The 13,837-nt window shown below is 46.5% G+C and overlaps 1 protein-coding gene across 1 annotated transcript in view; it reads right to left on the reverse strand.

Annotated features, from left to right (window-relative positions):
• Window positions 1–453: 453 nt before the first annotated feature.
• Window positions 454–13,837, reverse strand: part of NPAS3 (neuronal PAS domain protein 3) — an 843,234-nt gene continuing 829,850 nt past the window's right edge. Inside the window, exons 10-12 of the mRNA XM_053670519.1 lie at window positions 8,211–8,358; window positions 4,699–4,814; window positions 454–2,167 (exon numbers count right to left, since the gene is read on the reverse strand). Coding sequence (XP_053526494.1) covers window positions 816–2,167; window positions 4,699–4,814; window positions 8,211–8,358 — 1,616 coding nt within the window. The 3' untranslated portion in view covers window positions 454–815. The remainder of the gene's footprint in view (window positions 2,168–4,698; window positions 4,815–8,210; window positions 8,359–13,837) is intronic.

Here is a 13,837-nt window from a genome sequence, read left to right on the forward strand (position 1 = left end):
ACGTTAATGAGGGCTTTGTCTTAACTAACCAAGGAGACTGCAGCAGCGGACTTCAGACCAGAAGACTTTTTCCTTTTTTTTCCCCCCAAAACCCAGCCCAGGAGCTGCATTTTGTATGAAGACATTACAGATTAATAAATGATAGCACCATGGTTTTAGAAATTAAGTTAATGTTTCAGTAATTAACATTTAGTCCAACTGTTTTTTTTTAAACATTCTAGTCACAGGCCAGAAATTAAGTTTAAGAACCCAAATTATTTTTATGTGCAAGTAAGAAAATCTTAAAATCTTAACCATAAAAAGAGAATTAAATTCTGCATAAAATTCTAAAATACTATCCCCCCTATTTTTAAAAGAATTAGGAACAAAAACAAAAGCCACCCCAATTCATTTGACTTAGTCAAACAGGGCATATTGTTTATGCTTTTGTCTCTTTCAATCTTGATCACATCAAGATCTTTGTGAAGAAAAACCCAATGGCGGTCACTTGAAAAAATCTCTTGACCACAAGACTGAGTATTCCATGGCAGAGGCATATACACATTAAAGACACCTTAACAAAGATGCAAAGGAAAGCAAAGCAACCCAACACACATCTTAGGAGACGACAAAATGGCAGGCAACTGGTCATCTGATCCTCTGAAGGCCAAAAACAAACACATCTTTACAGGAAAGAATAAGTCAAGTGAAAGAAAGAGGGAATGGGGTGGGGAACGTCGTGTCGAGAGAAGACGCTGACCTGCTCGAATTCAAAGTGCTAGAATTAAAGGTCTAAACGAAAAACGCCGACGATGCCTCCCCGTGGACCGCCCGCCTCAGTCGTCCTTGCGCTCCAGAGTCTGTGCCGCGTGGATGCCGTTGCTGTAGACGGGGAAGGGCAGCGTGGAGAAGAGTCCCTCCGCGGTGGTGAACACGTTGCCCGCGGGCATCTGCGTTAGGCTGGCCGCGCTCACGGCGCTGCCGAACGGTCCCGACATGTTGAGCCTGTGCACGTGGTGGTAGAGCATCTCCATGGGCGTCTTGGGGTCAAGGCCGAAGCCGGGGCTGTTAACGTCCACGAAGTTAACAGCGTGCGCGTTGGGCAGCAGGTTGCCCTGCATGGCCAGGGTCACCTCGGCGGGTGCGTAGCGGATGGTGCCCGTGGTGTAGACCCTTTGGGCGGCCGTGCTGGTGGCCGCCAGGGTCCCGGTCACCCTGTGCACCAGCGGGAGCACGACGTTGCCAGCCTGCAACCTCTGCAGCGCCTCCAGGTCCCCAGTGTACAGCAAGGAGTTGGACGCGCTGGGGCCACTCCCGCCGCCCCCGCTGCCGCCCCCGGGGTGCTTGTCCCGAGGGGACGCCGAGAGCGGCGGTGACAGGGGGTCGGAGGCGACGGGAGCCAAAGCCGTGGTGGCCGAGGCGCTGAACTGAGTCTTGCGGGCGGCCGCACCGTCGGCGCCCGGGGGGGTGAGGACCGAGTCCGGGATGGCCACGTGCAGGCCCCCGCTGCCCCCGCTGCCGCCGCCGCCCTGCGGGGACGGGAAGTGCTCGGAGCTGGGGGGCTTGGTCATGCTGTAGGGGGACTCGTTCCTGGAGATCTCCCGGTTGGGCGGGTAGTTCCAGATGCTGCTGTCGTTGTCGAAGTTGATGGGTTCCGAGATCTCCGTCTTGATCTTGAGCACCGAGGCACTGTTGGGGGAGGACAGCAGCCGCGGGGGCTCCACCAGGCCCGCGTCCAGGCCGCCGGGGCTCGAGGCGCTGGACAGGCGCCTCCGGCTGGCGCTGCCACCCTTCTGCCGTTTCCGCCTCTTTTTGCGCTTCTGGTGCTTGCTGGGGGCCTGCGCGCCCGCCTCGGCCGCGCTGTCCGAGTCCTTGGCGCTGTCCGACGTGAGCGACTCGCAGTTCTGCAGCCTCAGGTCCGACTCGCTCTCCACGTAGCGCTCCACCTTGATCTGCATGGGGCCCAGGGCCCCGAAGCCGTCCTCGCCGGCCTTGGGATTCTCAAAGTCCGAGTGCTCGAAGCTGTCGTCGCTGTCGCGGCTGTCAGGATTGCTGGAGCTGTGGCCTTGGTCGTTGCAGTTCATGTCCTGGTCGCAGGTGTTGCCCGACTTTTTCCGGTCGGGCTCCGGGTCTTCGCTGTTCTCAGACTGGTTCCCCTTCTCGTCGGACTTGGAGTTCTCGTTGTCCTCTGTGTGCGGGTGGGGGGTGGTGGGCGCGGGGAGAGGAGAGGAGAAAAAGGAAACACCACATTAATGGGGCAAGACCGGTCTCTCGCCGGCTGGGGGGTCCTGCGGGAGAGGTCGTGTCCCCCTCCTGAGCTTCTCTACCACCTCCCTTACTTAGAGCCTGGGCTTTTTTTCTCGAGGGCCTAGATTCGCTGACCTTGACTCACAGTGCGGCTCATGGGTCAACAGCACCAGCCCGACCGGAGACTTGTTACAAATGCAGAATCGCAGGCCTCCACCCAGACCTACCGAATCAGATTTTGTACTTGACTAAGATCCCCAGGTGATTCAGGCACATTCCGTTTGAGAAGTCCTGCAGAACTACTCGGGGACTTAGGGTAAATAATCTGGAATAAGGTGTCAGGGGCACACAGAAATGATGGTGTGCAAGGTGATTTTCTAAAGAGGGCATGCAGTTTCCACTGGTGACTACTTGTTCATCGAAAACCACACTCTGTTCCTAAAGTTTCTTTAATTTTTATTTTTTAAAGATTTCATTCATTTCCTGAGGGAGGAGGAGGAAGAGAGAAGGAGAGGAGAGAATCAATGTGTGGTTGCTTCTCCTGCGCCCCCTACTGGGGACCTGGCCCACAGCCCAGGCCTCTGCCCTGACTGGGAATGGAACTGGTGACCCTTTGTTTCACAGGCCAGCACTCAATCCACTGAGCCACACCAGCCAGGGCCTGAAGTTATTTTTCTCTATAGCATTTATCACCATCAGATTCACTGTATGTTTTACTTAATTTTTATTAACTTTCATCTCCTCCAACTATTGCCCCTCCATGGGGCAGGGGATGTTTTTTCGTTTTTGTTTACTGTATAAACGAGGAGCCGAGGCTTTCTGTTCTAGAACTTCCGATGAATGCAATTTAGGAGGCAGGAAAACAGATCCTCCGTGAGGGCTCCTCACCTCCTTTGCCTCCTTTGTTTTGTCTGGAGAGGAAGGATATGTGTTTACACACCTGGGGAGCAGGTGTCCAAGGAAGGGGAGTGGCAGCTGGGCCCCTAGCCATTCAATATATTTTACATTTTAAGAACAATAGATTCTCCTGGTAATACAACCTCAGGAGATTTAGGGACGATGCTGGTTTTCTGGTTCTGCTATGATACATTTGGGTGGCAGCCAGGACCAGCACCTTGGACAAATCATGTAACCACTCTATGATTCGACATGGGAACGCATGGATTTATTTCACACAGATTCAGAAAAAGAGTAACAGTCCAGCATCGAGTCATTTACCAATGTCATTAAAATATCTGACTCTAGAGGCTCAATTCCAGCTTGGTGAGGATGTGAATATTTGGGGTGCCAAGTCAGAGTCTGCCTTGGAGCACCACTGACAGACAGTCCTGCTGTCTGCTTCTGATACAGAGGCCAGAGTTAGCTGTGGGGTCAGGGCAGGGCCCCTTCTGTATGGCCAGTGAGGGGCTGACATGAAGTACATTTGTGTACATACATTTATACACCACAGCATACCTATATCTATGTGTATAAATATACACAGCATACATATATATTTATACACATAAATGCATGTATACATTCCCAGCACATACATACATGTAAGTATTGTGTGTACACAATACACACACGAGTGTGAAGGTCTGTCCAGGAAAAGTCCAGCCATCGTTGATATGATGTGAATGGTTTGTGTGACACCGATGTAACCTGGCAGCCAAGGAGAGTGGACTGCAATGTGCGTGTGGGGACAGGGACGACCTCTCTGTACTAGTCAGGGTGGGTGGTAGATGCTGTGGAGTGAGCATGTGGTTGCGGCATTCAAAATGCCTGAGCAAGTACAGCAGTGAATCTGCATCAAATTTTGCGTTAAGCTTGAACATTCCTCCACAGCAACTACTGGGATCATTCAGGAGGCCGCAGCCGTGGGCAACCGGTGACTGGCATCTTCATTATGACAATGTGCCCACTCATGCATCTTGCCTCATAGAGGCAAAACTCATAGAGTTTTTTGGCAAAACATCATTTATCATCCAGGTGACTCAATCCTCCTATAGTCTAGATTTGGCACCCTGCGACTTCTGGCTTTTCCCAAAACTACAATCACCTTTGAAAGGCAACAGATTTCAGATCATTAATGAGATTCAGGAAAATACGATGGGGCAGCTGATAGCAATTGGGAGAACTGTGTGAGGTCCCAGGGTGTCTACTTTAAAGGGGAGTAAGGTGTCCTTGTCCTATGTACAACTTTTCTTGTATTTTATATCTTCAATAACTGTCTCTATTTTTCATATTACATGGATGGGTACCTTTTGGATACACACACACACAGGTGTGTGCATAGGTGTGTGATGGTGCACGTGTGCGGGTTTAGAGAGAGAGAGACTCAGTACTAACTTGATGTCATATGTCTCCATATGAAATCCGACCAGTTTCTGTGCTCTGACAGTGCCCCTTTGGCCAACACCCACCCCTCGTGTCTGGAAAGGCATGCCGTAACTACAGAACATGGAGAAGTAGTAATACCTGTAATACCTGAGGTGTCTTTAGAGTCTGATTCAGAGTCAGAGGTCTCCGAGGATTCTGACGTCTTCTCCGGCAGATGGGGGAGCTGGGCGATGTCCATAGGCGTGTCCTTGTACTCTGGGTTACTGCGGGAGGGAGGCACTCGTCAGGCACGCAGGCACCCGTGCTGCATGGTCTGCTTTTGACCATCTTCTCCCTACTTCCTTGCCCCAAACTTGGAGTTTAGAGAGTTTAAACAACTATACATGAAATCATGTCTCAGCTCATCACAGGACTTTTACAGAAGCTTGGACTGTATGTGCAGGGGTGCAGGTGCACCCCACTACAATGACTGAATAGCCAAACATGAAAGCCACTGAAAAGCTTTTAAATAATTAGGTGCTACTGGAGGCCAGGGAACTGTGCTGCTTCACATTCCTCCTGGTATAACACCTGGTGGGGGGCAGGGGAGGGTGAAAAGTACTCTGAACAATTCACTCCCACACCTCCGGGTACGCCCTGTCTTCTCTCAGGCTCCTAATGAGGCCATTGCCTCAGTGCCCTTATCTTGGCTCCCTGATGGAGCTTCTCAGTTATTCTGATGGCTCCAACGCTGTGGGAGGTGGGGACAGAAACCTTGGCACCTAAGATCTGACAGATGCACAGGTGCACCTTGGGATGCATGCATTATGGCTACTGAACTGTCAACACACCCATTACAATCACATTTTCATCTGCTCATGTGGTGTACACCTGTAGCTTGTTAGCTGGAAATCTGATTGCAGTGGGTAGAGTCCCAGAGTGAGAGAGGCCCTAACAGAATTTATCTAACCCCACTTGCACAAATGTGTTTAATTTTTGTTCTATTTTTAGTTCAGGAACAAGCCTCTTCTGGAGAAGTTGGAGTTAGCTATCTCCTAGAAATGCCACTCCAGGGCTGGCCCAAGGGCTGAGCGGTGTAGGCTGCTAAAATGTGAAGCCGCCAGGAAAGTCTCTTGCCTCAAAATGGAAAATGCCTCTCCTATCCTTCCATAATGGTTAGCTAAGCAGAGTCTTACGAGAGATGATTACTGACTCATTTGCTAATTTCTAGGGAAATTCCTAGATTAAAGAGTCAGTGTTTTTGTAACTAAAACTGCAAGTGTCCCTGGGAAGGTTAATTCACAAAGATGGATTATCAGGCATTTGCTCCTTAGTGTGAGTTAACTTCAGTGGCTGAGCTTTCTCTAGATAATCAGATGAGACGAAGGGTGGAAAGGCAGACCTAGCACAAATGTAGTCTCCCACTACTCTGAGCCTGTAAACCGACCAAGCCTTTCAAGGGAATGGGAAGAAGACTGGGGAGTAATAAGTTCAGAACTGAGAAGAACAAGCCTGGATGGGGCCTGGAAATGAGGTATTCTGAGTAGCAAGACAGAGCATGACAGTACTGCTCAGGGAAGAACAAAGAAAAGGAATGTGGGAAAGAATTACAAACTTCAACAGTTACTGTTTGCCAAGACTAGGTCCTTTTCTTACTGGATCTCTAGCCCATAAAAGTGATACCAACGAGTGACTACTTCAGGAAGTTTCTTCTGATGGAGCCCACCTAGATTAGTCTCCTTTGGTCCAGACAGCATGGAGGTTATAAGTCACTTGTCATAGAACTTCACAGTCTGTTATACTGAGCTTGAGGTGAGACTTTAGGTTAGGTGAAACGGGTCTAGTGTATCTGAGATTGAGCTCTTGAGCCTGAAGACTTGTCTTTCATACCCAAACTGATTTTTTCTCTCCATATGTCATTAGGTGGACTCGGATCAGCAAACACTCATGAGCTTGTGCCAAGTGGTCCTAGGTTAATCTAACGGTGTTGATCCAAAGTTGCGTTGACTGACCTCTCCTTAGCCATTCTCATGCCCTTTGTCTGGCGGCAGAGTAGGAAGTCATGAGGCTGACAGTGTAGTGAGGGAGACCCAAATAGGAAGAAATCTCCCTGAATGGGAGTCACAACCACCCAGATTGTTTTAGTGCCCCCGGGTACTTCGGCATGGGGGACAGATGTCTTCTCATCTGTGGTGTCCTGTTACCTTGCCTAATTCTTAATAATATAGCATAACTCCATTTCTGCCTAGCAAAAGATCAACACTGCAGTACCTCATTCTGTTTTCTTTTGGCATGTGTTCATGACCTTCTGCATGAAGTACTGCCACTGCTCCAATAACCGCTTTGGAAAGGAGTTTCTTGATGTCACAAACACATGACTGCATGAAAATCAGGCCTTGGAGGAATGCACATTAAATACACATACCTTTAGAGAGAATTAATGTAGAGTAGAGGAGGTCAGAAAAGGAAAGAGAAAGTAGATAAATGAAGACTCTTTTAAGTGGTGCACATTAAGGCCCTCCCCAGAGCAATAATCATTAGTGTTTGATTGATATGCTATTGGTAGCAAGCACATCCATGCCTTCAAGTCCTCACCAATGCGCAGGAGCGCAAGCCAAGGGTCAGTGTGCTGATGAGCCGTGGTTGTCAGCATCTCAGCTCCATTTGGTTGTCTTAAAGAAAAATGGCATTCGAGTACTCCCTGTCTAAATTATCAGCCAAAGGGCAACAACTTCCATTTATAAAACCTATTGGAAGTTTTCCTATTCGGACCATGTGTGGGCCCTGCTTGGTGGCTGCAGGCCAAGAGAAGCCAACGACTGGAATGACTGTGGTGGGAGGGGACCAGGCCGAACATTTGGAGAGCTCCATGGCAGGATTGGTGGAGAAGCGCCCAGGAAGCCTGGCCCCAAACACAGACCACCAGGCTCTGGTCTCGATTCCTTTTTTTTTTCCTAGTTTGAATCCAAAGGCAGAAAGTGAGAAAGGATTGAGAAATGGTCTCACACACTAGAATTTAGGAAGCTGTTGAGTTTGGCCGCCTTCGTGGATGTAAATTTGAGGATGCATTAAAACAGCTGTAAAGCTTGCCTGAGATCACAGAGCAGGCAAAAGAAGATTGTCTTCATTTTTATACTGATGTTATCTTGATTCCAGCAAAGCAAGCCACTTTGCTTACCACAACTTCAACGTCTAGGCAATCAAATGCTCTGTAATATGCTGAGGACTGCAAAGGGCTGTAATACCCTAAAATGTACCCTACCACTTCTTTTTCATCTCCTTTTGCTTAATTTTAACAAGGATCGGAGCATGCAAGGACGTGTGCATGCAGTGGGGGAAGGAGATGCCCTTGCAGCCTTTAGCTTTAGGCAAAAGTCTATGTTCTTTTTACAGCCTGAGCATTTGTGGAGAAACCAAAGCAACCTCTGCAGAGCTGCTCAAATGCTGACAGACCAAGAAGTATCAAAAGTGTTGTGAATCAATCCTGAAAGGCCCTTCCAACATAACTTTGATTTTTACACATTTTTTAAAATCTTGCGGAAAGAAAAGGAGAATTTCCACTTAATTCTACACCAGATACTGTCAAAAGATAATATCACATGTCAATTATTAACCATTAGGCCGTCTAATGGTTAATAATTATAACGGAAACAGAAGCAAAGTAGAATTAGAAACTATACCTAAGAAGATAATTCACCCAGATGATGTTCTTCTCATTTGCGTTCTTGGCATTAATAGCTATGGTGGCGCTAGACTGTATCCAGATATAGCCTCCGTTCTTCTGCATCCAGCGGTAGTACTTCGTCACACACTGGCCCTTATTCAGCACTAGGGGTGAAAACAAAGTGAAACAGAACAGAAAGCACTGCGTATTAAGACGGGGACCAGGTGATCTTTGTCTGCAAACTTCAAGCTCAGAGAGGGGAGGCCCTGCACTAAGCCAAGGTGCCCCGCTCTATGCCTGCCGGAGACTGCCATTAGTAGGACAAATACAATCAGCAATTCAGTGGAGCAGCATCTCCCTCGTGAGGGTTACTAGCATGTGCAGCAAGACTTTGTTCCGGTTTGGGAAGCCATGGTGTGAAAGGGAGAAGAAAAGGACTACAAATCTTTGTGGCTCACAGAACACCTAATGCAGTGTGGGTATCATCAATGGGTTTGACATTAGATGGTAAGGAAGGTGAATGTACATGGATTTATTCATCGCTTCGAGGTAGACCTCGTTGAGATTCTGGCTATTTGAGTGGTTCTGAAGGTGCTTTAGCCCTCCGACTTTGATCGTTCACCCCAGTGCAGCAGTATCAGCCTGCGTCCTTATGTATCTGTTCCTTTTGATCTTGTGTAGCAGAATTCACAGTCCACGTATGAGCTAAATTTACATCGGCCAGGCCGGGGAAATTCTGGTGGGACGTTATGGAATGCTGGAACAAAACAAATCTCCCAACCAAGTCACAGAGAAACGCTGGCCTGAGGGAGGCACAGAATTGATTTGACTGGAGCCAAACAGAGTGACAGCTCCACACAGTCTCTGAAATATGGCCCAAAATGAAGGAACAAGTAAAAACAATCAGTAATGTGAAACGATGCCATTAAATACCCACTGAAAGAGAGCTTTAAAATGCAGATGTTAAAAATGATACTTTAACCAAAATCTTGCCAAGTCGAAATTGATTTGATTTGTATCTAGGTACTCCTGAGCTAGTAAAGGGGGAAAGTGCAGTAAATCATCCCTGAAATAAAGTGCTTTGGATGAGAATGGTTTAAAATGATGCCGGAAACGTGCAGAACCTGATGCTATTGCTTGGATACGCATGGCAGCAACTCCACACCCCCCAGAAGCGCGCCAGCCGGCTGGCCACTAGAGGGCAGTGTGCACTCGTCCACGTTTCCCACTTTTGGCATGTCCTTGTCTCCGTCTGCTAAAATGAAAAAGCTCTAACTGCTGTAATAAATTTGACTAAATTAGCTGCTAAATGGTTATCTCAAGTAATATGTATTTGCATTAATCATCTTGCTCTAAACCAGAACAAGCCAAAGTCCTAAAGACGTAGTAAATTCATATTGTCCATTTAATTACGGCTAATAAGTGCTTCATATACAATAGTTTCATGAAGTACATTTTGATTTTTTTTTTGGAGGGGGACATAGATGAGTAAAGGGAAGTCACTTTCAAGAAGAGCTGTGTTTCAGGCTGTTGTAGCTCTTTCCGTTGTGTCTGAGCCACTCTCCCTGGCTCCGAAAGTGATCAAGAATCAAACCTTCACATATCATACACAGAAACCTAGAAACTTCGATGCTTTTCTCCCATTCTTCCTTTTTTTCCTCACCACACACTAAATGGATGGTTGTAAAATTGAATAGTTATGTCATAACAGTTGTTTGAAAAAGCCTTGCTTTGATGAGTGCTTCAAGTAGCGGCAAGTTCTATTCCGTAACTACTGGCCAGTTTAGGGCATTTTTAACGCCCAGAGCTGTGATCTGCTCCTGGCGGCAGGGCTCCACAGGTAGCATTGTGCTCTGCCTTTGTCGGCGGTGGTTGTAAGTTCTGCCGTTCTGCACGCGTGGCGGGCTACAGGGCTTCATGGCGAAGCTGAAAGCAGGAAAATTCGAACTCTGTCACAAGGCTCTTCTGTCAAACCATTGTTGCATGCAACAAGATGTGCTTTTATTCAAATATGCTCATCCTGGTTAACTGTTAATAGAGGAATGATGGGTTGTGAAATTCTGCCCAACATTTTCAGAGAGAAAAAAACAGATAGCCTCAGTCAGGGACTGGTATGTGATTCTATCAGCTGTGTATCTGGAATGAGGAATAATTTCAAATAGTTCTAGTTATTTAACAAAGGCAAAGAGGCTAAGAAGCCCCTGTTTTTGAATCACATGAAGAAAACATTGAGATAGCAGGCCACTGAAATGTCTGGGGATTCTGGATTTCTGAGTGAAAGCAGGCAAATTTAAAATATATGTGTGTGTGTATCTCCCCAAAATATGGTAGATTAAAAAGGGTCAATGTGAAAAAGGAATTAAAGTCAAATTAGAATGTGCAGAATCAACATAAAGATCAGTTTCTCTTACTAAAAACAATCGAACAAACACACAAAGTCTCAGTTCAGAAACACATGGCCAGCCAAACATTCTGCCTCCATAGTGGGATCCACGTATAAGCTATGAAAGGCGCTGAAAGGCTTATTTGTTAAAAGACTGAAATGATGGAGTCATCTTTTCGAGTTAAGGCACCATGACTCTTGTTCTGTTTAGGTGCACCTGTGTCTCCTGAGAAGAAAAATACAAATTTATTAGGGCTCATGAATAAACTAATACACCCTTCCTTATCTCCCAGGCCAAGGGCCATTTGGCAAAGGGAGGAGATCTAATGAAAGAGAGGCCAGGTCAGTTTTGACGTGAGGAGGTGGTTGTGAAAAGACTGACCAGTAAGGGAATACCGTGGGCTTCCTTGGGGAGACAGGAGCCCCAAGGTGTTCCTGGTTTCTTGGGTGTTCAACTTACCATGGTGAATGCCACAAAGCAGATCCGGGACCCTTCCCTGGCTGGCTGAAGAAAAGTTTGACCTAATCCATTCACTTGCCCCGGGGCCAGCCTGGCAAACAGAATTCTTAAGAGGAAGACATTCTAGCATGGTCTTAGATCAGGACTGTTTCCTGAGGATTTGTGTTTTCTGAGTGAGACCCCATGCCAGTGGGAACCTACATAACTCGAGGTTAAGGCATTGAGTGAGCTCCCACTGTGGTAGGAAAGGATGACCCAAATATGGCCCCAGCTGCTTTTGTTTTGGGGTCCCCTGAAAGATGCCATCATGGATTTTGATTTTACTTCTTTTAAAATGAAGAAGGAATGATTTTTTTCTTGGGGCTTCAAAATATAAATTTATGACTTTGAGATGAAGCCTCTTTCTTTCTTTTCTTTTCTTTTTTTTAAAATCATACTGGCAAATCAGTTGGATCCTTCCAGCTGTGCCAGAGGCAGGATCTGACGCTTTTCCTGAGCTCATGTGGTCCTCCTAATCAGCTCAAGAAGAAAAGCCACCTTGGTGCCAGTTGGAAAGAGATTTTTAGTTTGTAATAAATTAGACAAACTTGAAGAACACAAGAACTTTTTTGATTCTCTTTAATCCAATGGCTGTTGTTTTATTTTTGAGTTTTAGCTTGAGATAGAGGGAAAATGGGAGGATCTTTATGTTGCTCTATTTCATAAAATCCCCTTTTTTGGGTGTGGAGAAAAACAGAAATAAGCATTACATAAGTAACTTCTGAAAGTCCTTAAAAGAGAGTTTGTCCCTTGAAAAGAGATGGATCCTCATCAACCCAATGAGCCCAGGAGTGATTTCATGGCAATGTGCTCAGACTATAAAAAGAGGAAGAAAAGAGAGAGGAAATATGTATGTAGGTCATATCTGTAATTCTACATCACGTTGTGCTCAGACATTTTGCCCAGCACCTTCTTTTTGGTTTATAGCAAAGTTTACTTTTGGCTTTCCAAAATTTTTGGTGGCACAGCCCACGTGTCCCTCACTGGATCCACTAATTACATCATAACATCCATAGAATTATGTCTTTAAAGCTGTGCTATCGGAATGAGTTTGTTTGAGGATCCCCAAACATTTAAATGACCTTTTGTTAGGTTTTACAGGGTAACCAGGAATACGCAGGGCGGACGAGTATCTCTTCCCCAGGTTCACTCACTGAGAGGCTCAAATGGCCCCAGGTGTGACTGTGTCTGCCTCTGCTACCGCACAGGAACGTATTCCTTTTTACCCTGAAGTCTAGGGTGTAACCAATTGCTTTGGGCTGCCATTGCTCTGAGGAAAACCACAAAATGGTCATCAGTGCCACCCTGCCTTCCAAGCTAAAGGTGCCTTTCAGTTACCAACTGTGCTTTTCAGAGGACGGAGGTGACTCCACTGAGAAAAGAATATAGCAGACGCCTAGAGCCTTAACTCCTCCCGGTTGAAAGGTTCCAGCCCCACTCATTTGATGATTTTTGACTATTAGCAACACCATCTACCCCTAACTGTGAAGGGGGTAGCAAATACAGTTCAATCATAAGAAAAGAGCAGAGAGCTAACATAGAACATATGACCGAACACGTGACCTTCCCCCCACCCCACCCCCAGCTGCCTCCTCCAAAGACTGGGCGCTCAGTTTTATTGAGTGTCTTTTTCCAATGTCACCAGGTCTCTTGGTTTGAGCTCACAGGGATGCAGGGAATGCAGGGATGCTGGAGAGAACAACGACCGCCCCCCAGTCTGATGTCCACGGTGCTGCACAGTTCCCCACAGAAGGAGTTTCAGTTTTCTTTGGGAAAACTTCGTCCACAGAGATGGACTGATGACTGAAAGCACATAAAGGAAGCCTGTGTCTGTGGCAGGGACATGATTCTGTTAGTAAATCAAAACAAATCGGTCCAAGTTTGCCTTCAGAAATATGGAGAATAAAAGAGAACATGGTCTCTTCCTGTTGGGCTGTTCTACCAAATCAAAGCCAAAGACTCTAAATAGTGAGTTGCTTGTGTCTTGGAAAGAAGGAAGCAGTCTCACTCAGTTTGAAGAGGAGATGAAGAACACGTATCAAAAGCGGCCTTTTAGCAAAGTGTCTCACAAAAGGACATTTTAGTGGTTTGCATATGCATTAAAAAGCTGCAATACTTGGCGTATTCAGGTAAGTATAGAATAAATAGGAAATGGTGAGATCATCAGAGGGAGATTTCACACTTCACATTCACAGAGCCGAACAAAGAGCTTCATTATTGTCACGGCGATAGGAGGACACATCTGCAGTGCCACTCACCCCTCCTTGAGGTACCTTCATCAATGGCTCAGAGAATGGAGAGCGGATGCCTGTGCTAGAAACTCAAACTCAGTTCTGAATTCACTAACGTGGAGTGTGTGTGTGTGTGTGTGTGTGTGTGTGAGAGAGAGAGAGAGAGAGAGAGAGAAAGAGAGAGGGAGAGAGAATCACACTTTCTGTTTAATACCACAGTTGGGTGCTTAGCTGTAGCCACTGGTTCTCTTTCTACATTCACAAAACTAGCAGATGAAACATGAAAAAGAATACGGACTCTTTAATCTCTGCTTTTTCCACCTAAGGCCCAAGGCAGGCTGACAGGCAACTTCATTCTGGAAACAGGACTTTTTTTTTTTAAATTCTGGATTACTTTTCCCTCTGCTTTTGAAAACTGTGGGCTTATAGGGGAATGAACCTGACATAGACTTAAAACAAGAACAAGTTTCTTTATCTAAAAAGTTATAGTCCTTGATGCTTTCAGGAAGGTCATTTTCAAAGCCCACAGG

The sequence above is a fragment of the Artibeus jamaicensis genome, unplaced genomic scaffold, assembly GCF_021234435.1.
Source record: "Artibeus jamaicensis isolate MK-2021 breed Jamaican fruit bat unplaced genomic scaffold, CSHL_Jam_final contig_588, whole genome shotgun sequence".
NCBI lineage: Eukaryota > Metazoa > Chordata > Mammalia > Chiroptera > Phyllostomidae > Artibeus > Artibeus jamaicensis.